Below are 21685 nucleotides of genomic sequence, written 5' to 3'. Positions count from 1 at the left end.
GCCACAAAATGTGATCCACCACTAAGATGTTTTCTTATTTGATATTACCATGGAAATATTGTGCACAATAAATCAATGAAAAGAAAGATAAACTGGAGACAGCTGTAACCAGATGAGTTGGGGATCAGATAAGATGGATTTATTTGATACATAATATTGTGATATGCTAATGATTTTCCAACAATTTGCATTAATGTCAAATAACGAGAACCATATATTATTGCTTATGCTTCAATGCATATTTTAAATCTTATATTCCAACTAAATGAGCAATCGGCTGTGGCGGAAGATGGTAACTAGGCAACGAAACTCCTCATTCGTCATAGGGTTTCGTTTCACCTTCTCCATGGTAACGGTGGAAATTCCAAATCGATTCCTGCATCAGCTGTGGTTGAAAAAACAAGCAAAGCATTTGTTCCACAGTGAAGGTCGACTTAAAACTAAGGTCGCGGGTGGGAAGAATCCTGGGAATATTTCTCCCGTTAAACACGTCATGTCTGAAGAGGAGCAACAGCGCCAGACCGCTGCAGCTGCGGACCTGCTGTCCATGAACGGACAGTCTCAAATATACACTGCTACTGAAGACACACTCTTCACGCAAACGGCTCCAGTCTTATCTAAAACACATTCGTTGGTAAGCATGGTACATTAGATATATCCCATCCAAAGCTGAGAATTCACTTAATTTTGTTTTTACGCAGACTTCAATCTTAGCGCAAATATTCAAATAAGTCCCCAGAATTTGCCGTAATTTTATTTTGCTGAATTGTGGGCCCCTGTAAATGACTTTGGCGAGGTCAGTTTACTTTTCTAAGATTAAAGAAGCTTTGATTAAAAGTAACTTGCTATATGACAAGTATTATAAATTGCCTCCTCCATCACTGCTGCCTCATCCACGGTCAGCAACTATGACAATAAATATACAATAGAAAGAGGTTATATTCTGTAAATAAAAAAACCCAATCCATTTTCTGTGCCTCTATAAGAAATGCAAGGACAAAACATGGTAATTTGGGATTTAACTGATTTTTGTATTTTGTTGAGACGCAAACAAAAAAAATAGACCAATAAGTTAGTAATGACAGGAAAGGATAGGAAAAATGGTTGAACAGTGTTTGTTATTCTGTTTGCCTCTATGTGACATGCAAGACGATGAAATATTACGCTGGCGATGGATGATGATGCACATTCTGTGGGATTGTCAGTTAACAACATGGCGAATTTGCTTTTCAGTCGCTAGAATGGGTATTTGGGATGAATCCTGCTCTTCCTGCGCTCTGTCAACAAGATGCTGATCAGCTGGTGATCCTCTATGCTGGAGCTCATTTTGGGGTCATCTACAATCACACCTTGAATTCCCAATATATGCTTCAGGTGTGGAAACAGGATAAAAACACCCCGATATGAGCAGTAGGTGATGCCGTGTTGGATTCAAGAGGCTTTTGTGTTTCCAATCTTTCCAGGGTCATTGTCATTCCATCTCTTGCATGTGCGTGAGTAGAGACAGGCGCTGGATCGCAACAGCAGACCAGGGGCCAAAGTGCATGGTGGTCATGTGGGACTCCTACTCTGGGTAAAAGTCTCCATGTCTCCATGTTGTTATATTTATTGTTGTTGTTGTTGTTGTTTGGTCAATACTGCAACCGTGGAGCTGATACGTGTTGCAGAATTCCTGTTCAAACGTTGTTCAACTGCCACCCCGCGGGAGGGGTCACTGCGATGGCGTTTTCAAGCGACACACAACAGCTCGTGACCCTCGGTGCCGAGGAAATTCAAGTGAGTGCGACAGTGACGGAGCGAAGGATCACGTTAAGCATTTTTCTTTGAATGCAGATATTAAATGATGCTCAGTTAAGATGAGGAAAACAAAATGCAACATGTTGGTTTGTGGTTTCAGGTGAAAGTTAGTAGTTAATATTTTCCTTCTACGGTGGATTCAATTAACACAGTTTAGCGTTAGTTTTTTATGCGGAATTTCACGTTGTAACTCTTTATCACAGCGTGTGTGTATCTGGAAATGGATGGATGAAGCAGAAAAACCTCTGTGGTGCACTGACCTCGACCCAAAACACGGTTTTCAAGTACGTCAGCGCAATATTTCATTTCACCTGAATTTACCGATGTGAAGTTTATGAGATTATTGATTCAACTGTATTCCCAGGTCAACATCATTTTCAACCCAAGTGATAACACACGGTTGCTCAGCAGCAGTGACACTCACGTATTATTTTACAACACCGTGAGTCTCATTTTGCATCTTTGTTGGCAGATACGGCAGAAGTGTGATCTGCTGTTGTCATAATGCAGTGTTTCTTTTTTTTTTTCAGGTCCTGAAACATCAAGTCTTTGCTCTGGCCCATAAGAAGGTAAATCTCACAGGGAAAACGGACCACGGCACATGTCACATATATTTCTGTCAAATAGGATGTTATTTATCGTTTTGATAAGTATTGAAGTGTTTACTCATATCCAGCTCTGCAAATCAGCTCCCAGAGGATGTGACACTGCTCCGGACCGCTCTGAGATTGTCAACCTGGCTGCAGGATCGCTCAGCACGTCTGTGTTTCACTATAAACTGCCCCTCATCCTAACAGCAACCGCAGCAGGCAGCCTCCTGATATGGGATGTGAGCGCTTACTTAACTGCAACTGAGAAGCACCCCAAGGTGAAATGCAAGATCTTACCCTTGCAGAACGCCCCTATCACTTGTCTCGCTGCAACAGACAGGTAATGAAAGCCAGGGATTTACATATGTATTATGTATATACAGTAAGAATGAGGTTTGTTTGTCTCTGTTACAGCTATTTTGTAACTGGCGACACTGAAGGACATATCAAATTTTATGATGAAGAGTTCAAACTTCTCATCAGATACACTGAATTCAGCCTGGACACCATCGTTTTCATCTCCTTCTCCAAAGAGTGCACAGAGAGGCCTCTCGACAGCTGCGGCCTGCGGGCAGAACCGCGCATTGTCAGGTAGAAAGAAGGGATGATATACTGTCATTGATGCTATAATGTGAGGACAACCAAAATAGGACTGTAAAAGAAAAACACCTCCATCCCTTCAATGATCTCCTTAACAGCCTTGAATGGTATAAAAATGCAGCGTTCGAGGTGTCATTAAGCCTATTATCAGCTCAAACGTCAGTGTTTGGGAGGGTATGTTGGTTTATTCCTGTGCATTACTGATTTACAATAAGGATTTATTTGGCATTACAACAATGGCAGATCATATTACGTGTGCAATAAAAACATCTGGGTCCTACCGGTCGGACTACACTCTTCATATGCTGCTGCGACCTTAAATGTGAGAGAGGGGACTTTAAAGTGTTGGTTAGCTGAACTTTCACAACATTAGTGATTAAAAAAGCTTTTGAAATCACAACATTAAGTCTCTTCAGGTTTTCTTGTTACGATGCAGTCAAGAGATGAGCTGGAGCAACCATGGGTAATGACCCCTCCAGACCTTAAATGACTTTTTCTCCCGCAGGAACTTCGTTGTGACCACTGTCAGCTCCATAGTGCACGTGAAGGCTTTGGAAAGCAAGACAGAAATGCTGCTACAAAAGGAATGCGAGCCTCTACGCGCAGTGGACTGTCACCCGAAACAGTCGACCGTGGCCATGGGGAATGGAAACGGTGTTTTGAAAGTTTGGGACTACAACAGTAAAACGATTGTTTGCAGCAGAACGTTTGAGAATTCAGATATTCGGTGCATCGCTTTTGATTCCCAGGGTAAGCCAACGCTCACAGACTGGCTGCTTTATGAAGCGTGTCCTTTTCCGCAGAAGTAGAGGGATAGATTTGTTCCCTCTTTTTTAACAGGACAAAACTTAGCAGTTGGCTTTGAGAGTGGAGCTGTTCACATTCTGGATCCACAGACTCTAGAAAGTGGTCCGGATGACTGTTTCCATTACAGTAAAGACAGAATTCATCTACTGGCTTTCTCGTCAGACTCAAACTATCTTGCTACAGCAGTAAGAAAGCTCTTTTTGAACTTATTGTTGAAGTAACCGCCGGTGAACCATGTGCAAATTGTCTTATTTAAATGTATTATGGCATATATACACACCTCAGAATCAGCTCTTGTTTCTAAAATCCACTAATGACAGCCTCGGGTGTATGCAATACAAAATGAAGTAATTTGATAATAATGAGGTTGGAGCTGTAAGAAGGCATGTTTTAATAACGTGCTACGATCTCAAAATTGAAATGTCCTATTTTTTTAAAATAAATTTTGCCTGTATATGATTCTATAAGGCTATCTTTAATATTTGCTAACTTCAAGCATGACGTAAAGTGTTTTTTGTCTCCTGTCAGGATGCTGGAAATGCCGTGACTGTGTTCCGCCTGCAGGCTGATGAAGAATCTCTTCATCACTGGACATACGTGGGCAGGTACCGCTCCCATTACAAGCCCATCAGAGACCTTCTTTTTGGTGTTCACCCGAAGAGCGGCCAACCCAGACTGCTCTCTCTGGGAATGGACCGCCAGCTGGTGAGCCAGACTACGTCAGTATGGTAACTGCAACATATTTAACGTGCACCTTTAATTTGGGGGCTGACTTGTAGGTAGAGTATGACCTGAAGAAGAGTACCGTGGATAATCTTCTCATTCTGAGCTCTGTGCGCATCGAGCAAACTGCTGTGCCAATGTGCATGGCGTGGTACCCTCCACTCACTGCAGAACAGTTCCTCCTGACCGCCTCGGACCAGTACAAGATGAAGCTTTTTGACAGCACCTCCATGATGTGCAGGTTTGTTAAAATGTAGAGAGAGAGTCAACGGTCTATGCCAACAGCCTGGAGAACAGCGTACATGTGTGTTTCAACAGAAAGACCATCCTGGGCCCAAGATATGGCTCTCCTGTTGAGAAAGTGTTGGTCCTTCCCATGTCAGCGGACACAAACAAATATTACCTGGCATTTATCACGGAAGACAAGGTCAGTGCTGGACTCTGGGGACAGAATTATTTGGTTTTTTTACAGTCAGGAAGTTCTGTGTTCAACCTGAAGTGTATTATTTTGATTAGCAACGATCAGAAAAGCTTTTAATCTTCTCAGGGTTGATGTCTTTTGTGTATTTCCAGCTGGGGCTCCAGATTTTGCCTCTGGATGGGAACCCCTTCAAGTCCAACGCGTTGATTTGCCACCCGTCAGGAACGTCTACTCTCACCTGTTCTTACGACGGCCGGTTTGTTTTCACTTCAGGCAGATTTGACTGTACTGTCCTGTCATGGGAGCTCAATTTAAAGTGAGGAGCAATAATGCAGACAATCGAGGACCGCGGTGACGGTGTTTCATGAACTCACCCTGTCGTTATGAATGCAGTGCGCTGGAGGCAGCAGCAGCTCTGGGCGGAGACGGCATGCTGCCCTTTTACACCATGCTAGAGGGAGGCAAAGACGGAGCCTTCAGTGTGAGTGAGACCATTTCCCTCATACAAGGGGGTCTTCCAGCTTTGAAACAATCTTACATTTTTAATTTAACTTGTGTCTGCACACGTTTTCAATTGTTACATCAGCTATGTGGACAAATGTAGGAAGCTAATTATAAATAAATATCAACATGGAATCAAGGATGAAATGGTTCAGTTGAAGCCAAATATCAACTATTAGGACAAAAACAAAATCAGTTTTCTGCCCTACTTGATTAACTCCACAGTCCTTATCTTTATCATCTTTACTGTCTGAGGACACCCATTCATTTCAGTTGAAGTTTCATTCCATAAATATTTAGATTTATACAGTTGCAGTTTTTCCTCTCATTGTTTAAGTCACATATTGTCATTTGATTCCTTTGCTATCTTTAGAAGATGGAGCAGTTATTTTTTTACTGCCAAATACGCAGCCAAGGCATTGACACAATGGAGAAGCGACAAATTTCCACCAAAATCCCCCTGTCAGAAGTTTCTTCTCTAATGCAAGCTTTGGCCTACTTTCCCACACACAAAGAGGTGAGGTTTGTTAATGTGATTTGTAATGACAAATCAAAGGTGTTTGAAAACCAGACTTACACTTGTGGTTTTTCATTTTTGACCAGGTCAAAGATATCGAAAATGAGATCAGGTTCAGTAAGTTTGCTGAGACAGGAAAGTACGTCACCAACATCGATCTGGAGGAGTTCATCAAACTTTACATCAACCACCGACCAGCTTTCGGTATCTGCGATGAGTTTATGCAAGCTTTTCACGTCCTTGGTATCCATGATAGTACAGGACAGCTCGCTCTAAAGAAAGAGGAATTGCTGAAAATGCTGAAGAACCGAGGTCTGTCTCATCATATATTCATCATGTATAACAATCTCACGTTTTATCTTCACATTTATATTTGCCATTTTCTTTAACAGGCGAAGCCATGACTAACAAAGAAGTGAGGCAGTGCTTTGCATCACTTTTAGTCTTGGATGGGAAGGAAGAGGGAGAAAAACCAGGTGGGGAAACAGAGCGGCTTCCCGAGCATGCCCTTGATACACCCGAGGGCATATTTAATATACCTTAATGTAACCCTAATTATACATAACAAATGAAAAACATCATCATACATTGATGTGTGTTTCCAGGTCGACAGTCAGAATATTCTCTGGAGCTTAAGATGCCAGAGTGGATACCTATGGAGGCTTTTGCCTGTGGCCTCCCGGGCCTTCCATCTTCAGCAGAACTGAATAGATCACCAACATCTCAGGAGTGAAAAAGACACTCTTTTGTGTTGATATTGCTCTCATGGTTGCCCTATATATTGTGTTCCAATGGAGATCTAAACATAAGCACAATTGAACAGGTCTATGTGGCCCTGAATTTTCTTGAATTTCTCTATTAAATAAACAGTGAAATGTAAATGAATCACCAAGTGTGTTTCTTTCTATCAGCAGATGACACACATTGTCCTGGACTGAACTGAGGGTGTAAGGTGTGTAATCATGAGTAATGTGGTGCAGGACAGATAAGCTTCAATGTCTTAACTACACTGTGACAGATAGTCACAGTAGACATAGACTTGTAGGGGAGGAGAGGAGAGGAGAGGAGAGGAGAGGAGAGAGAGGAGAGGAGAGGAGAGGAGAGGAGAGGAGAGGAGAGAGAGGAGAGGAGAGGAGAGGAGAGGAGAGGAATCAAAAGATTCCTCACAGAGAGATTAGATGCTAAGGAGATACCATCTAGTGATCATGTGATCTAATCTATCCATGAGAGGTTCAGGACCAAACACCATGACCTCAGTTTTTCCTGAGTTAAGGAGGAGGAAATTTGAAGACATCCAAGACTTTAAGACAGGTCTGAAGCTTCACTAACTGCTCTGCCTCCTCTGGTTTCATGGATAAATAAAGCTGAGTGTCATCAGCATAACAATGAAAATTTATCCCATGCTGCCGAATAATGTTCCCTAAGGGAAGCATGTACAAGGTGAAAAGGATTGGTCCAAGTACAGAACCTTGTGGAACTCCATGGCTAACCCTACTGTATGAGGAGGGAACACCATGGACATGAGCAAACTGGTATCTATCTGATAAATATGATCTAAACCAGTCTAGTGCTGTCCCTTTAATCCCAATCACATGTTCCAGTCTATGTAACAGGATGCTGTGATCAACTGTATCAAAAGCAGCACCGAGGTCCAGCAGAACCAGCATAGAGACCAGTCCATGATCTGAAGCTATGAGAAGATCATTAGTAGCATTAATAAGTGCTGTTTCTGTGCTGCGATGAGCTCTAAAGCCTGACTGAAACATCTCAAACAGGCTGTTCCTCTGCAGGTGCTCCAGTAACTGAGTCACCACCACCTTCTCAAGAATTTTAGAGATAAAAGGAAGGTTGGATATCGGCCTATAATTTGCTAATACATCAGGATCAGATGGTTTTTTAAGCAACGGCTTAATCACTGCCACCTTGTAGGACCGGGGTACATAACCTGTCACTAAAGAACAATTGACCTGATCCAGGATAGAACTGCCTATCATTGGTAAAACATCCTTCAACAGTATACAGTATACAGATAACCAGGGTTAAGGCTAATACTATTATAAGGTCACTGAAATATTTTTTTTTCTAAAATGTTGTTCAAAATATTTAACAAATGAGTCTTGTCTCCATCAATTGACCACTCAGTCGTTTAAAAAAAATGGTTTTAACTCTGATTTATAGCGACCCCATTATGGTGTAGTTTATTTCTTTACATGTTGAGAAACACAAAATTCTTTGGTTTGACCATCCAGCCTTTGAAATCGCTTCTGTCGCCATGGCAGCGCCGTTGGGGGAGTGGCTTTGGCCTGACCAATCAGAGACGTTCTAAAGCAGGAACTTCCTGCCCCAGACTCGGGGGCCTGGGTCTTGCTTTTTGTCAGCTGCTCATTCCTACTTTTAGTTACGTCAACTACCGAGACGGATTAACTCCTGGTTAAAATAATCGACGAGGAGTTTCCAAAATGGCGAAAGCGAGGAGTTTGTGTGCGCGCCGCAAAGTTGTCAAACTTTAACCGTGTTTTTTTCCCCTGCGCACTCGGCCGCCCTAATGAAAAAACAAGAGTTGCTGTCCTAGCTTGCTGGCTAACGTTAGCTATTTGTCTGCACACGAGAGATGTTCTCACGGCAAGAGTACCGTCATCCGCCGGCGATCATAAAGCAGGAGAATGAAGACGACTCGGACATCGACGAGACAAACCTGGTCCTGAGGAGGTCAGATGGGATGGAGTGTCAGATCATCCACAGCGGACACTTCATGGTGTCTTCGCCCCACAGCGAGCACCCTCCCAAGAAAGGCTACGACTTCTACACTGTAAACAAACAGACCTGTCAGACCTACCATTTCGGAAAGGCCAGCATGTCGCACATCTCTATCGACGCCTCGCTGACAAAACTTTTTGAATGCATGACTTTAGCGTACAGGTAAGTTGTCTACAATGGCGACAGGTTGGAAGCTGTTACTGGTGTGTGAATGCAGTCAGGAGCACCCATTTCTTTAACTTCCTATTAATCCGGTCAGAGTAATCTGTTCTTTTTATTATACCGAGCAGAGGAAACACAAATCGGCTTATATTTCTAGTTTTCTTCCTCCAGCACAGCATCCGCAGCAACACGACATCCTTGGAAACGATCAATAATATGTCAATATATTCCTGCACGTTTGGAGATTTGTCTGGAGAGGGTCAGCAGATTTAAAGAAAGGCTCAGATAGTCCTGTTTTTGAATGCACACTTTACACACTCATGGGAGGAAAAGAAAACATGGCAAATCACTGGGATTGGTGATGCGAAGCCTTTATTTTGAAAAATAACTAGATTCTGCAAAAAACCACTGTGCTTACATTTGAATGTCTTGTAAATTAGTGAAATGTGTGGAGTAAAAAAATGCTTCTAGCATTTGAAGTTAAATTGTGTTATTAAATTTATTTTGTAGTGTTTGAGCTGCCACAAGCTGAAGTGACTGGAATGTTGGCTCTGCTTATCAGCTCATGAAAGGGTGTTTTATGTTTTTACTGGGTGTGGAACAAATAGAACACATAACCTGGAGCAGGAGCAAGTTATGTTCTTTTGGTTGACAAAAACATGTCTTGTCACAGCTTAAAAATGTGTGGATCCTAAGGGTCCGAACTGGCTTTAACCTAGTTGGTACACCTCCCCCCCCCACACACACACACACATGTCTTCATGCTTAATCTATTTCAACTTTGCATCTATATAAAAGAGAATGTTGAATTTGGGGGATTTGACAACTATTCATTACAAAGCTCATGATTAAAATAAGTAAAAGATTTAAATCCGTGAAAACAAACAAAAAAACAAGCACAAATCTAACCCAGATTAGTCAAAAGTAATGGATTTTAGGTCAAAATCAATTGAACGGACTCCTGTTAGTTCTGTGTCCACAACTGCAGCGTGTGTTTCTTTGCCAAATGCTTCGAGGATTCCCTCTGGCTTGGCAAGTGACACCCGCACATGTATTTATAGACCACCCGTTACTCTTCTGCTGTTGCCATTCATCTGAAAACGAGAAGTTCATTATTGGAGAGACTTATCTCAAAACACCAACGCATGGATCTAGAGTAAAGAGCGCACTGTCGCAGCCATCACATAACCACCTGTCACGAACACAAAGTCAACTTTATGAGTTTTTATCCATGTTTATTGTGAACCTCATACACTCCATAAATCCTAACAGCTGTTGAAAGTGGTTCACAGTCCATCCTGCTCAGGAAGTCATTTATTTCCTCACTTCCTTGTTTATGACGGGGTTGTTATTCAACTCCTATCCTGACCTCTCGAGATTTCTTTGTGTATTTTTGCCGTGCTAAAATAAAATGCAAATATTTACCATTACTCATTAGATGTGTGGATAGGGAATCAGTCAGTGTCTCTGAAAACTCAAGTCTATTTTTGCCCAGCTGCCCAAGAACATTACATTCAAAACAACGGGAGGAGAGGAGGGGGGAGGGGGGCAGGAAGCCTGAAACATAATGACTCACAATCCAAATATGAACAGACATTATTATCTGTACATTTGGAACCTCCAGAAAAACTAATGAAATCGGGATTTTCTGGGATGGAAAAACAGGCATCGGCGCACAACACAGATGATCTGAGCTGCACATCCAAGCCGAGCTTCCGGTCCTCATCTATAGGACGTATTGAACCGCCGATTGTTTATAGCAGCAATAACTTTAGTTTATTTCCAGCGGCAAGTTGGTGTCTCCAAAATGGAAGAACTTCAAAGGGCTGAAACTGCTGTGGAGAGACAAGATACGCCTGAACAACGCTATATGGAGAGCCTGGTACATACAGTGTAAGAGACGCCCATTTTTTATGACAACATGTAAATTCCTATTAAGCTGAGATATGTTATTTTGATGTTTCTACCGCCAGATGTGGAAAAGAGAGATAACCCCGTGTGCCACTTTGTGACTCCGCTCGACGGTAACGTGGACGCAGACGTCCACCCACCCGCTGAAGTGAGCCCGCTGATCGTCTACAGGCGATGTTGCTGCACTGCAATTATCTGCCCCTGTCACCACGTGTTTACGTTTGTTTCCCTCTACGCGTCCCCACGTTGTCCTCTCCCTCTCGCTTCTGCAGGCTACAGAGAGCCAATGTTGGAAGACCAGGATTAAAATAGTCATAAGAGAATACCACAAGTGGAGAACATACTTCAAGAAACGGGTACGCTCTTTCAGTCAAATAATGCCCGTTGGTCTCATATATGTAACTAAATGGGGGTGAACATAGATGTTTATTTAATGATGGATATTTAGTTACAGAAACACAAAGATGACGACCTCTCAGTCCTGCTTGAGGTATGTTGCAGTGCATCATGCTCCACTCACAGAACTGCTATTAATATCACCATTAATTCAACCATCTGTTGATACCAAAGGAATTAACTTGCACTTATCCAGTTTTACACCCACTACTTGTGATTTTCTTTACTTAATCTGTGAATATAGTCAAAAGTGCATACAAAATAGTGTCCATTTTATTCTTATGTGTGTTTAATTTGAATGCATGAAGCATGCATGCAGAGCACTGCATGTTTGCGTGTAAATTATTGGCTTGCTTGTTTGCATTTTGAACATCCCAAGGACCCAGCGGAGCAGTTTTTGCTGTTTGGGGAAATCTCTCCAGACAAGCTTCGTGTCCCCCTTTATCAGGATGAAGAGACCACGGCGCGACGCGTGTCTCGCCGTAGCAACGATACGCCCACTCCGATGGAGATGGACCCCATCTTTGACATGGATTTGCTGATGTCTGAGTTTTCAGACACGCTTTTCTCCACTTTGGCCTCGCACCAGCCCATATCGTGGCCCAATCTCAAGGATGTCGGTGAGGAAATGCTCAGCCTTCTTTGGACTTAATTTTAAGAGCAGCTTTCAACTTTTATGTGTATCTTTGTGAACAAACTTCTAAGATCTGATTAAAGGTCAGGCCGTGTTCCCTATCTCTGCCCCTCCAAAGCTCACGCAGGGAATGCTGACATGATCCAGCCTGGACTCATCCCTTTACAACCCAACTTGGACTTTATGGACTCCTTCGATCCACTACAAGGTAACAGCACGGGACCAGCCGTGTCCGCAGTAGTTCAGCTCGCCCTCATTTTGAGCACTTTAGTGTAATCAAAAGCACATATTCCTGTCACGCTACTGCAGCAGTTGGCTTAAACCTAACGCAAAATAGTAGCTTGGATTTACTAACCTCTAGCTAACATAGAGACTCTTGTTCCAGACTTATTTCACAGCCTCCGCCCGCCCATCTTCCCCTCTGTTTCCCCCACTGCATCGTCTGTCTCCCCTCTACCCAGCAGCAGCTCTCAGTCACAGGTAAACACCGACCCGAGGCACAGTCCCCAACACACACCACTGCCGCGAGAGCGTATGCAAGGCCTGTGTTTTTACCGTCAGATGATTTATTGCACCCATTTCAAAGAAGTTTTACCACACCTTTTAGCACCTTTGTTTAGCTCTCCTAAGAAATCCGTATAACAAAATAATAATAATAATAATAATAATAATAATACTAAACAATTGCATAGCATTTTCCTTATGAATCAAGTTTTTGGACTTTTTAACGCAAGGACACTAAATGATTTTCTTCTCCTTCATGCCACCATCCTCTCTGAACATCCTCTTGAAGTCAGTTCAAATGTTGTCAATTTAACATTTCCAATCTTATTTTTTGCTCCACTGGTGCAGGACTTGAGGGTGAGAAAAAGTGTTTGTAAGGTTTCCAGCGGAGGAGGTGCTTCCAGTTGAAGATAAAGCTCCTGGTGTATTTTATGCTGTAGGTTGTTATAATAGGGCTTCCATGAGTAGGAAGAGAAAAAAAAGTGTTTAATTTGAGGCAAAAGGAGCCTCTGGTCCATGTTTAAAGAAGGACTGTTCCCTCTTTTGTCGTCCTGTTTCAGGCCCAGTTAATGCCTCCCATGCCCCTCCCGAGCAACCACATGTCAGCTCCTTCCCCCGCCCCCCCCTCGATGACTGGCCAGACCAGTCGGACTGTTGGCAGCGATGGAGATGCTGCCTTTGTACAAACCTACATACCTCTGTTTTCTGCGCCCGTGGCGGCCCCTGATCACACGGTTCCTCAGCCGTTGTCCCAGGTTCCTCTGGCACAGTGCCTTTCAGATCAGGATGCCGCTGCCTCGGCGCTGACCGACCCCTCCCAAGGAGGCGAGGCCGCCGCGCCGTCCGTGATAACGCACACCGCCACCTCAACCGTCACGCCCAGCGATGCGGCCACCACCTTCTGCCACGGCCCCAATTATGGCTCCTTGTCCACCCCAGTTCCACCTCCGCCTTCACCACTCCAACACCTTGTTTCAATGCCGGGGGCCACAGTTCAGCAGGCGCACAGTTTCACTGTCCCTCACCCCATACGGCCGTCCAGCAAGAACCCCTCCGTCCAAAGGATCGCTCTTTCCAACGCCGTCCCCTCACCCCACCTCATCCTCACAGGTCTGTCATTTTCCCTCTCAGGTTTGAATTCAAGGTTTTTCCAGGGGTTTTATTTTAACTTCTTAAACTACTACGAGGTCGTGTTTAGCCACCCTGGAGATTAAGCTTTTCTCTTTCTAGATATAATGATTTAGCTACAGATATGAATCTGTATCTAAACCCGTTTACTTCCCTAGCCCCTTTCTCTGGTCCCGCTAATGCCGTGATTGTCACACCACCATTGAAAGCGGACGCGGCCCCCAACACAGGATTGGTTATCGCTCCTCGTCTCGGTGGGGTACGTTTTCACAATCCATTTGAACAAATGACCCTGGTGTTGGTCTTTATTAAATGAAGATTCTTGATTCTCATAACTCAGGCCACCGGGTTCCGCGTTGTGTCTCGGTCACAGAAGACTCCCCAGCCAATCGTCCCTAAGGAAAGCCGCAAAAGTCCAAAACATTCGTCAAGTGCCGGTGAGTGCTGGCCTGATCCGCAGAGAGCAGGTGGAAGTCCAAACGAGCGTAGCTTTAAAAAAAGAACCTTTTTGTTATGCAGTTCAGGGTCAGCCAGGATCGGATGAAGGCTCTCCGTGCGGGTTAGATCAAGTCCCAAGTCCAGGATCGCTGATCAGCAGCAGCTCGACACCTTTGGTGAAGAATGAACAAAAGCAGGTTGGTTCACTTCCCTGCATACACGTTTGGGCAGTTTCTGAACAGACTGGATTTAATAAGACCGACTCTCTGTTCACGTTTGTGTCTGTTCCACTGTGGCTGCGTGACAGAGCCGCAGATCAACACACATATCTGCCGAGCAAAAGAGACGGTCCCACATCAACATTGGCTTTAAAACGCTCTGCAGCCTGGTTCCCACCCTGAAGACCCAATCGAATGTGAGTGTGTGCGTTTGCCTGTGTGAATCATGGGGGTGGGGCGCTGCTGTGGTATACCCCATGTCTTTGCTTCACCTTCTCTCTTTCCAATTCCACCTCGGTGCGTTCAGATCAGCAACGCGGTCACCTTACAGAAGACGGTGGAGCACATCGGGAAGCTCCAGCAGGAGAGGCAGCAGTTGCAGGAGGAGGTTAAGAGACTGCGAGAGGAAATCGAGGAGCTCAACTCCTCCATTAAGTAGGTCCACTCTTGTGCGGCGTAGAATCAGCCGCCAACATTATTAGAGCGGTTAGAAACTCTTGGCGCTCTCTCGCAGCTCGTGCCAAGAACAGCTGCCTGCTACAGGGGTTCCCGTCAGACAACAGTACTTCGACCACACGCAAGAGTTCAACGACTACATCAAGGCCCGCACGCTTCAGAACTGGAAGTTCTGGATCGTATCCTTCTGCCAAAGGGCCAGCCTTCGTCTTTTTATTCCGTCTTGATATCCATGTTACACTCTGGAGCTGTTGTGATTGGCCTTTGACCTCAGTCTGTGCCAGTTCAGCATCATTATCAAGCCCCTCTTTGACTCATTCAATCGAATGGTGTCAACCACCAGCAGGGAAGAGTTGTGTCAGACCACCATGCGGTGGCTCGATCGGTATTGCTCCCTCCCGGTACTCCGGCCCAGTAAGTAAATGACTGCTTTCCTTTAAAAGTTATGGAACTATTCACTATATTTGGATCAGCAGGCTAGGACGCACAACGTTCAACTGAAATATCTTATATAAGGGCACTTCATCCCTGAAATAATAAAAATGACCCCCGCTTCAGGGGCCCTGAAGCAATTCTTTAAAAAAAATCCAAATTTGACATTTAGGTTTAGGTTTCTGATGAATATTGTGGTTGCTTGATGTTTGCAGTGGTGCTGTCCAGTCTGCTACAGCTCAGCACAGCCACTTCCATCCTGAACAACCCGTCCATGCTGCCTGAAGAAGCCACCCAGGCCGTCACGCGGAGAGACTCCTGAGCATCGCTGTCAGGGCTCGACTGGCTGACCCAAACACATCGTAAATGTACCTTCTCGGTATAGAAAGGTCCGATTATGGGGATAAAATCAAGGATTTGCAATGGTTGTATATTTCTTTTGTTGCATATTTGTTCATGTGATTTATTCAAAGAAAGATGCCCAGGAACGTTGTATCATGTATAATTTACATGGATTTGTGTTTTTATTTCCAAAAAAAAGATAACTACGATTTTTGGGGGACTGTTTGGGAGCGGGTAGCTTGGTAAGATTTAAGGTTGTTTGCCGTGTTTTTCCGTCCACGATAAACATCTTCGGCTGTTTTGGGATGTTTAACCTGTTTCTGACCTGTTGGAATGCAAACTGTGTGAAGAAGCCCTCATCTTTTGTCCTGTGTACGGTGTGTTACATGTGTCCTTGTCTCCTGACGGGTCAGAACAAAACGCGTACTGTTACAGAAACTAGCAGTAGGGGTTCCAGTCGCAGCTGTGGGTTCTCTGCTGCCTCGGTCTCTCAGGGCTGCTTGGGTCACTTATTTTTAATTCAGCTTTGACCTCATCAAGCACGACCGAGACGATGACTCTTAGAGTGACTTTATATCTCCTGGTTTGATTCAGCTTCCACCCATTTATGGTGTAAAAAGGCCGCACACAGGAATGGATAAAAGCCATACCCTCGTCGTTTAGCTGGTTCTGGTCCACACCAGGATCAGAGCTGGAGACGTTGGGCCGAGAGCCCGATGGGAGTCGGTTAGAGCACTGAGGCCAGCAAAGGGCTCTTTATTTGGGGTTTTGGTGTCTCTTCAGGCACGACTTTATTTATCTTGCTCAGCAGAGCGACTTTAAAAGTTTACTCTATGTATTTGATGAATGTATATATTTTTGTGTGCAGTGTTATACTGATGTCAGACGTATTGAATGGCAGGTTTTGCGTCTCCACATGTCAGAGGTGATCGAACAGGCCTGTTTTCTCACCTGTGCAAAATCAAATGCATTTATACAAAATAACTTATCAACCGCCTCTGAATGCAGGTCAACATTTTTGTCCTTTGTGCTTCCTTTCTACCTTTTAAACTTTGAAAAATTCCTTTCAGCTGCAGCTGTGTGTCTGCGGTGGTATTTTAGTTTCTGGCTGGGTTTAAAACTTTATCTAGCATTTCTGTATGGCAGAGAATGTTGTACAATATTTCAGTGTAGATTATATTTTCCAGACTTGGTTCTCCGCAAATGTACAATACTTCCCTTGCTGGAAGAATTAAAACTATTTTCTTATACTGACTTTGAGCGCTTCTTTCCTGCTAAAATTCCATAAATCCTCGCTAAAACAGGCCTGCAATACATATATATTTTAACATAATTGTCAAATAACATCAACAGTAACATCCTTGGTTGTGTAAAAGTATGTGGTATTTATTTTATTCAGAATAAGTTAGTACATGTGTATAAATATATCTTTGAATGCGACAATGGTGGTTAAATAAATAAAGTTAATCTTAATCTTAAATAAAGCGCGTTGCTTTGCTGAGGACCTGGTCCAGAAGCTTCAGCAGACATTGGGCAAACTCAAAACTGTCCTTGACTTGCTCGAAGGGAGGCAGGTTGCAGTTGCTGTGACTGACGTATCCAGGCATCTCTGCCGCTAGAGTCTCACAGTGCTGGCCCATCTCCGTCAGGTTGTCCTTCAGTTCGGGGATGACCGCGGACGCCTTCATCATGTGGCAGCGGAACAGGGAGAGATTTTGGGCGCTGAGAGGCTGCTCATCTAATCCAGCCAGCTCTGTCTCATTCAGAGAGGAGCAGGAGTTTGTGGAAAGGTGTCCGGTCTCCGCCTGCAGGAAAGAAAAAGGTAAAAGCTTTTTGATGGATTTACTAAAGCATCAAATCAGGCGGCAACATGACACATGCTGAAAATAATGTAACTCATAAAGGAGCAAAGAAAACTTCATACAATCGCTTTCAGAGACGCATTTATCCTCTTTTGCATCAGAGAGATGGTCGATTTGAACGGGTTGCCATGAGGTCTGCACGACACGTGTGATGTGAGCACACACATGAGGAGTGCCGCAACTGTGGAGAAGAATACAGCGGAGACTCGGTCAAACAGACACGGGATAACAATTCTGTCCTTGGAAAAAGTACAAGAGCGCTTCTACAGACCTGCACTTATTTTTAAACTGCATTTCAACCAATGAGCAGGATGATCCATGACAACTACTGGCTGTTGATTGCAGGAGTCCCTGAGACACTTTGACTAATCCATGTGTCAGGAGGTCACTTTTATACAAACTCACGAGATTAAGATCTACCCTTGGTTTTTCCCCGTAACGTTTTAGGTGGAAAGAAACGCTAAATGAAAAAAAAGAAAAAGCATCGAAGGTCCCTGCGTGAGATACATGATCAGGGACGTATGAATGAACTGTAGCTGCGTGATTTTAATCTATAAGTTACGCGAGGCGACTTATCACAGACGTGTCATCTCGGCACGTTTTACATTGGTTATTTCTATAAACCACAAAACTCATCTTTAAAATTATTATTATTGGCCTGGAAGTGGAAGGATGGTGATTATTGCTCAGCATTTCTCTTTTGCTGTCTCATCCCCACGACCCCCTGCTGAAGGATACAGGGGTAGAAGAAGGATGGATGGGGTTTTATTGTGGTGTTCAGGTACGGTGACGGTGGTGGAGGTTGCGACATTCCTGGTATGAGACAAGTTCAAAGGCCCACCCAGGATGAGCAGGTGGGATTCCACTCCGCTATCTGGTTGACCACCTGCCCTGGCTGATTATCTGCTCTCCTATTATCTCATCATCAACAGGGGAACCAATGCTCCCTGTTTGGGCAATTGTGCCGTTTCGTAAGTGGGAAACCGACTTGGAAGAATATCAATCAACCAGAGTAGGAAAAACCTTCAGATGAGAACTTCCACGCCCCCAGTTTACTCCGGGAGGAACAGCTCTGCAACAGTTACATGTTCCACACGAACAGGGAAATTCGGTGGGTTTCATGGGCAAGAGGGCTTAAGCGTCTGTTTTCCAGCCGTTGCCTAGCAACACACACAGCTAGTCGCCAACTCTAGGCACAGGGACCTTTTCTGGGACTGACAATGAGCCCCAACTCAGTTTCTGCTGTGTTAGAGAAGCTGATCCGTCGTCAGGATCACGCATGGAGTCCTCAAGCTGCATCCTTGAGAGAGCTGGCCGTGCACGCTCCTGGACGCCTCCACGCCAACGTGGCGTACACCTACTTCACCACACTACAGATCATGGGAAAAGATGTGAGCGTCTCAGTTTTCATTCTTACTTTCACCTACATGATTAAAGTAAATCTTGAGTCTCGAATGATGTGTCGGGGAGCAGGTGGGAAGGGGAACTGGTAGCCGTGTAACTCCACGCTATGAATGTGGAGCTTCTGAATTTAGACATCAGGTTTTATGAACAAAAAACACCGTGATTATAATAATTCTGTCATTTGGAAGGGTTTGTCTGGATGTTTTATTCAGTTTAAAAAGCCTTGATGCTCGGTGTGCTCAGGTGTCAGTCATTGACGAGGGGCTGCTGAGGTTCTCCAAGTTGGAGGAACTGGTGCTGAGCGCCAACAAAATAACAGAAGTCCCTGCGGAACACCTGCCCGGCACACTGAAGGCGAGTTTATTGGAACAAGAGAACAGTCCCGTTTCCTTTGCTTTCACGAGATGTTCTCCAACAAAAGGTCCTGGAGCTCCGGTCCAACCTTCTGGGTTCCCTCGACAGGCTCGTCAGCCAAACCGCTTCCACACCTGGAGTCCCTCAGCCTGGCCTCCAACGCTCTGGGTTCCTGTGAAGACACATCTCGTCTTACTGGAACACATTGGTCAGTCGTCTCTACAGAACTAGATAACATCGCACACACACACACACACACAGATTTAACAGATATTTGATGACAAAGAAATGGAAGAGATTAACACTGATGAGGGGAAGGTTTGTACATCAGTGGTTTCAGTGGGAGTAAAAGACGTTTTTGTCCATAAGTTATGAATTGTCTTATCCGTCAATAGGATCTTGAGACAGTCAGGCAGCATTTGTGAAAGACAATTGACCTGGTAGTGTCACAAAATAATAATGAAGTTAAATAAAATGTATCAAGGTTAAAAATAAGGCACGGGACACAGTATCATATTTAATTTAATATTTTTTCCAGGCCTCAGTTGGTGTGTCTGGACCTGGGTGACTGTGAGTTCCAGGACCAGCGGGCCCTCCTGGACGCCCTGAGCACGCTCCCCCGCCTCAGAACTCTGGTGCTGGAGGGAAACCCCTTCCGTCTTGCTTCCTGTTACCCCGGCTTCACCGTGGACAGGCTCCCGAAGCTCTTTTATCTGGACTCCACATGGATCTCCCCCCAGGAGAGAGACTGTTTCCGGGGTCTGGCCCAGATGAGCGGTGAGACTCGAGACTATTTATCGCCTTCATGTCATTCCAGCGACAAAAATCGACTTCAATTTTATACATTCCATCATTTTTCTTCCTCTGTGAAGGTTTGACCTTTGACTGGACATCAGCTATTGTGAGGGTGGGGAAGTTAAAGGGAATCCCGGATCCACTCATCGGGACAGAGAACAACACATCCAGTTTCCCTGCTGCCTCGTACCACTACTATGTCACATACTGTATACCTTTTTGACTCATCAAGTGGCTCGTCCTGCCCAAACCCTGTCACTTCACGGGTATTGCGCAATTGCAGCGCACACCAGGGGAAAAGGAAATGCAGGGTTATCTTTTCTGTCTTTTCCTTTTACAGATATCAGACGGAATCTAACTCAGCAGCCAAACACAACCTAGAAGATGAAGACGTCACATCCAGCCATTCCAAACCCGAGTGGAACCATGAGCACGACACATCCACCCCCGATAGAAACGCCCTGATGGCGGGGGCGGATGTCGGATGCGGTAATAATTGAAGTAGCAAATCCTGATTTTACGAAACACTTCCTCTGTACCAGTTAAAACATTCATCATGTTCATCACGTGTGACGTCAAATTTAGTTTGAAAGACAATCTAGGGACAAATCTCTATGAAAACACTTACAACCTCTTTTCTACAGTGTCCACATGCAGCACGTCTAAGGTCACATGGTCAGAGGAGATGAATTTCAGGGACACACAGACGCACGCCGTTCTTGATCTGGACGGCTGAAAGAGATTCTGCCTTCGAGGCCTTGACCTGAGGATCGTGGAGGAAAAGGTAGAGAGAGACTTTGAGGTCTCGAGACTCTTTGAGGTCTCTAGGACTCCGTCTAGACTGTAAATTCTGAAGAGCCGACATCAGTCAAACCTGGCATCACTGTGAAAGTAGATAAGGTGCAGGAAAGCGGTGAACCTCATTTGTCTCTTACACTCAGATACGTTTACAGTTAAAAGAATTCCCCAACATAAGGTCACCGCTTTGATTCAGGACTTATCAGATCAAAGTTACCTTCATAGAAAGAGGTTTCACGCCCAGTCAGATGATGAAAGATTTCCAATCAGCACACTCGATCTCACACATTAATTCATGCGTTAAATCCAACCAAGGTTTATTGTCAACCAAGCGATTAAACGCCTATCGTTTGTTAGATTTGGTTTAGATTATCAGTTCCTGGGTGAGCTTCACTTCTTCTTCTTTTCAGTCTCCAGTCAAACCCGGGTCCATCAAGGACAGATCCAAAAACAAGAAAAAACCTGCCCCGCAGCTGCTCCAGGACACCCCCATCAGGAGAGTGCTGGGCTCTGTCCATGTCCCTCTGCAGAGCCTCCTAAGGAGACCTCAGAAGGTTGATGTTCTCTGTAACTTTGGGCATCTGCGAGGAGTCCGCGGCGGAAGCGACGCCACAAGAACCCGCAAGTGAACCCAGGAGTCCCAGATCAATACAGGGTGGATATCTTTGTAACAGTTGTCAAATTTCAGCTGTTCTTCGGCCACTTTTAGGTTCTTAAAACCCAAAAGGACCAGGATGGTGGCAGAGAGAAGCCTTCTACACCTCAAGGTCTGTTTCCTGTCTTAAACAGCAAAAACAAAGATATTGCCGTTGTAAAATCTGACGAGCTCTGCGACGTCGTGCTCTGCACATGAAGGAAAGAGCAGAGAGGAGCGGGGGGCAGAGCCGTCGGCAGAGGCGTCCGCCAGCGTCCAGACAGAACCGGCGACTGTGGAGTTCAGCGTGGCGCTGGAGAAGCGGAGGTCTGCAGCCGACGCTCACCATCTCTCAGCCTGCGGCCACATCAGACTCATTTGAACTGAAGATTTCAGCGTTCAAACGCACCAAAACCTGTGGAAATTGGAGGTTTTCATTGGGTCGTCGCATGTGGTGTTCTGAATGTTCTGGGAATAAAAGACGGCAAAGCGCACAAACTGCGC

General features: G+C 44.7%; 3 protein-coding genes across 4 annotated transcripts; all 3 read left to right on the top strand.

The window, feature by feature from the left end:
* Positions 1 to 308: 308 nt before the first annotated feature.
* On the top strand, positions 309 to 6841 carry cfap251 (cilia and flagella associated protein 251). The gene is made up of 19 exons (XM_057032684.1): positions 309 to 634; positions 1234 to 1374; positions 1464 to 1573; positions 1668 to 1776; positions 2001 to 2081; positions 2162 to 2243; positions 2457 to 2727; positions 2802 to 2978; positions 3493 to 3737; positions 3828 to 3979; positions 4323 to 4499; positions 4574 to 4758; positions 4836 to 4944; positions 5091 to 5254; positions 5332 to 5419; positions 5813 to 5956; positions 6043 to 6268; positions 6349 to 6432; positions 6562 to 6841. Exons 1-19 carry the CDS (start codon positions 347 to 349, stop codon positions 6687 to 6689), a joined length of 2961 nt encoding a protein of 986 aa, XP_056888664.1. The 5' UTR covers positions 309 to 346; the 3' UTR covers positions 6690 to 6841.
* Positions 6842 to 8287: 1446 nt separating this feature from the next.
* On the top strand, positions 8288 to 16588 carry mlxip (MLX interacting protein). 2 transcript variants are annotated; one of them, XM_057032524.1, is made up of 17 exons: positions 8288 to 8875; positions 10662 to 10768; positions 10849 to 10934; positions 11059 to 11142; positions 11235 to 11276; positions 11631 to 11802; positions 11935 to 12024; positions 12202 to 12296; positions 12881 to 13430; positions 13607 to 13707; positions 13789 to 13885; positions 13968 to 14083; positions 14194 to 14301; positions 14412 to 14539; positions 14619 to 14739; positions 14845 to 14974; positions 15208 to 16588. In XM_057032524.1, exons 1-17 carry the CDS (start codon positions 8568 to 8570, stop codon positions 15312 to 15314), a joined length of 2442 nt encoding a protein of 813 aa, XP_056888504.1. In that variant the 5' UTR covers positions 8288 to 8567; the 3' UTR covers positions 15315 to 16588. The 2 variants fall into 2 exon arrangements, with proteins under 2 accessions (XP_056888504.1, XP_056888503.1); XM_057032523.1 differs by having other exon boundaries at positions 11562 to 11802.
* A 1828-nt stretch (positions 16589 to 18416) lies between these two features.
* On the top strand, positions 18417 to 21563 carry LOC130525958 (leucine-rich repeat-containing protein 43-like). The gene is given in 11 exon segments (XM_057033274.1): positions 18417 to 18587; positions 18844 to 18954; positions 19022 to 19066; positions 19068 to 19162; positions 19493 to 19731; positions 19827 to 19968; positions 20090 to 20238; positions 20394 to 20480; positions 20606 to 20649; positions 20958 to 21168; positions 21403 to 21563. Coding segments are annotated over 11 exon segments (1455 nt in total).
* The last annotated feature ends 122 nt before the right edge of the window (positions 21564 to 21685 follow it).

The sequence above is a fragment of the Takifugu flavidus genome, chromosome 5, assembly GCF_003711565.1.
Source record: "Takifugu flavidus isolate HTHZ2018 chromosome 5, ASM371156v2, whole genome shotgun sequence".
Lineage (NCBI taxonomy): Eukaryota > Metazoa > Chordata > Actinopteri > Tetraodontiformes > Tetraodontidae > Takifugu > Takifugu flavidus.
Note: the sequence above shows the minus strand (reverse complement) of the source record. Positions and strands in the feature narration are given on the sequence as shown.

What these genes read in the sequence shown, in the direction of transcription:
- cfap251 (XM_057032684.1), top strand. Translation starts at nt 347, where the DNA reads ATGGTAACGGTGGAAATTCCAAATCGATTCCTGCATCAGCTGTGGTTG. An exon ending in TGTCTCGCTGCAACAGACAG is followed by an intron (nt 2,728 to 2,801) that starts GTAATGAAAGCC and finishes TCTCTGTTACAG; the next exon opens with CTATTTTGTAACTGGCGACA. An exon ending in AGCACCTCCATGATGTGCAG is followed by an intron (nt 4,759 to 4,835) that starts GTTTGTTAAAAT and finishes GTGTTTCAACAG; the next exon opens with AAAGACCATCCTGGGCCCAA.
- mlxip (XM_057032523.1), top strand. Translation starts at nt 8,568, where the DNA reads ATGTTCTCACGGCAAGAGTACCGTCATCCGCCGGCGATCATAAAGCAG. An exon ending in ACGTCCACCCACCCGCTGAA is followed by an intron (nt 10,935 to 11,058) that starts GTGAGCCCGCTG and finishes TCGCTTCTGCAG; the next exon opens with GCTACAGAGAGCCAATGTTG. An exon ending in TCGCTCCTCGTCTCGGTGGG is followed by an intron (nt 13,708 to 13,788) that starts GTACGTTTTCAC and finishes CTCATAACTCAG; the next exon opens with GCCACCGGGTTCCGCGTTGT.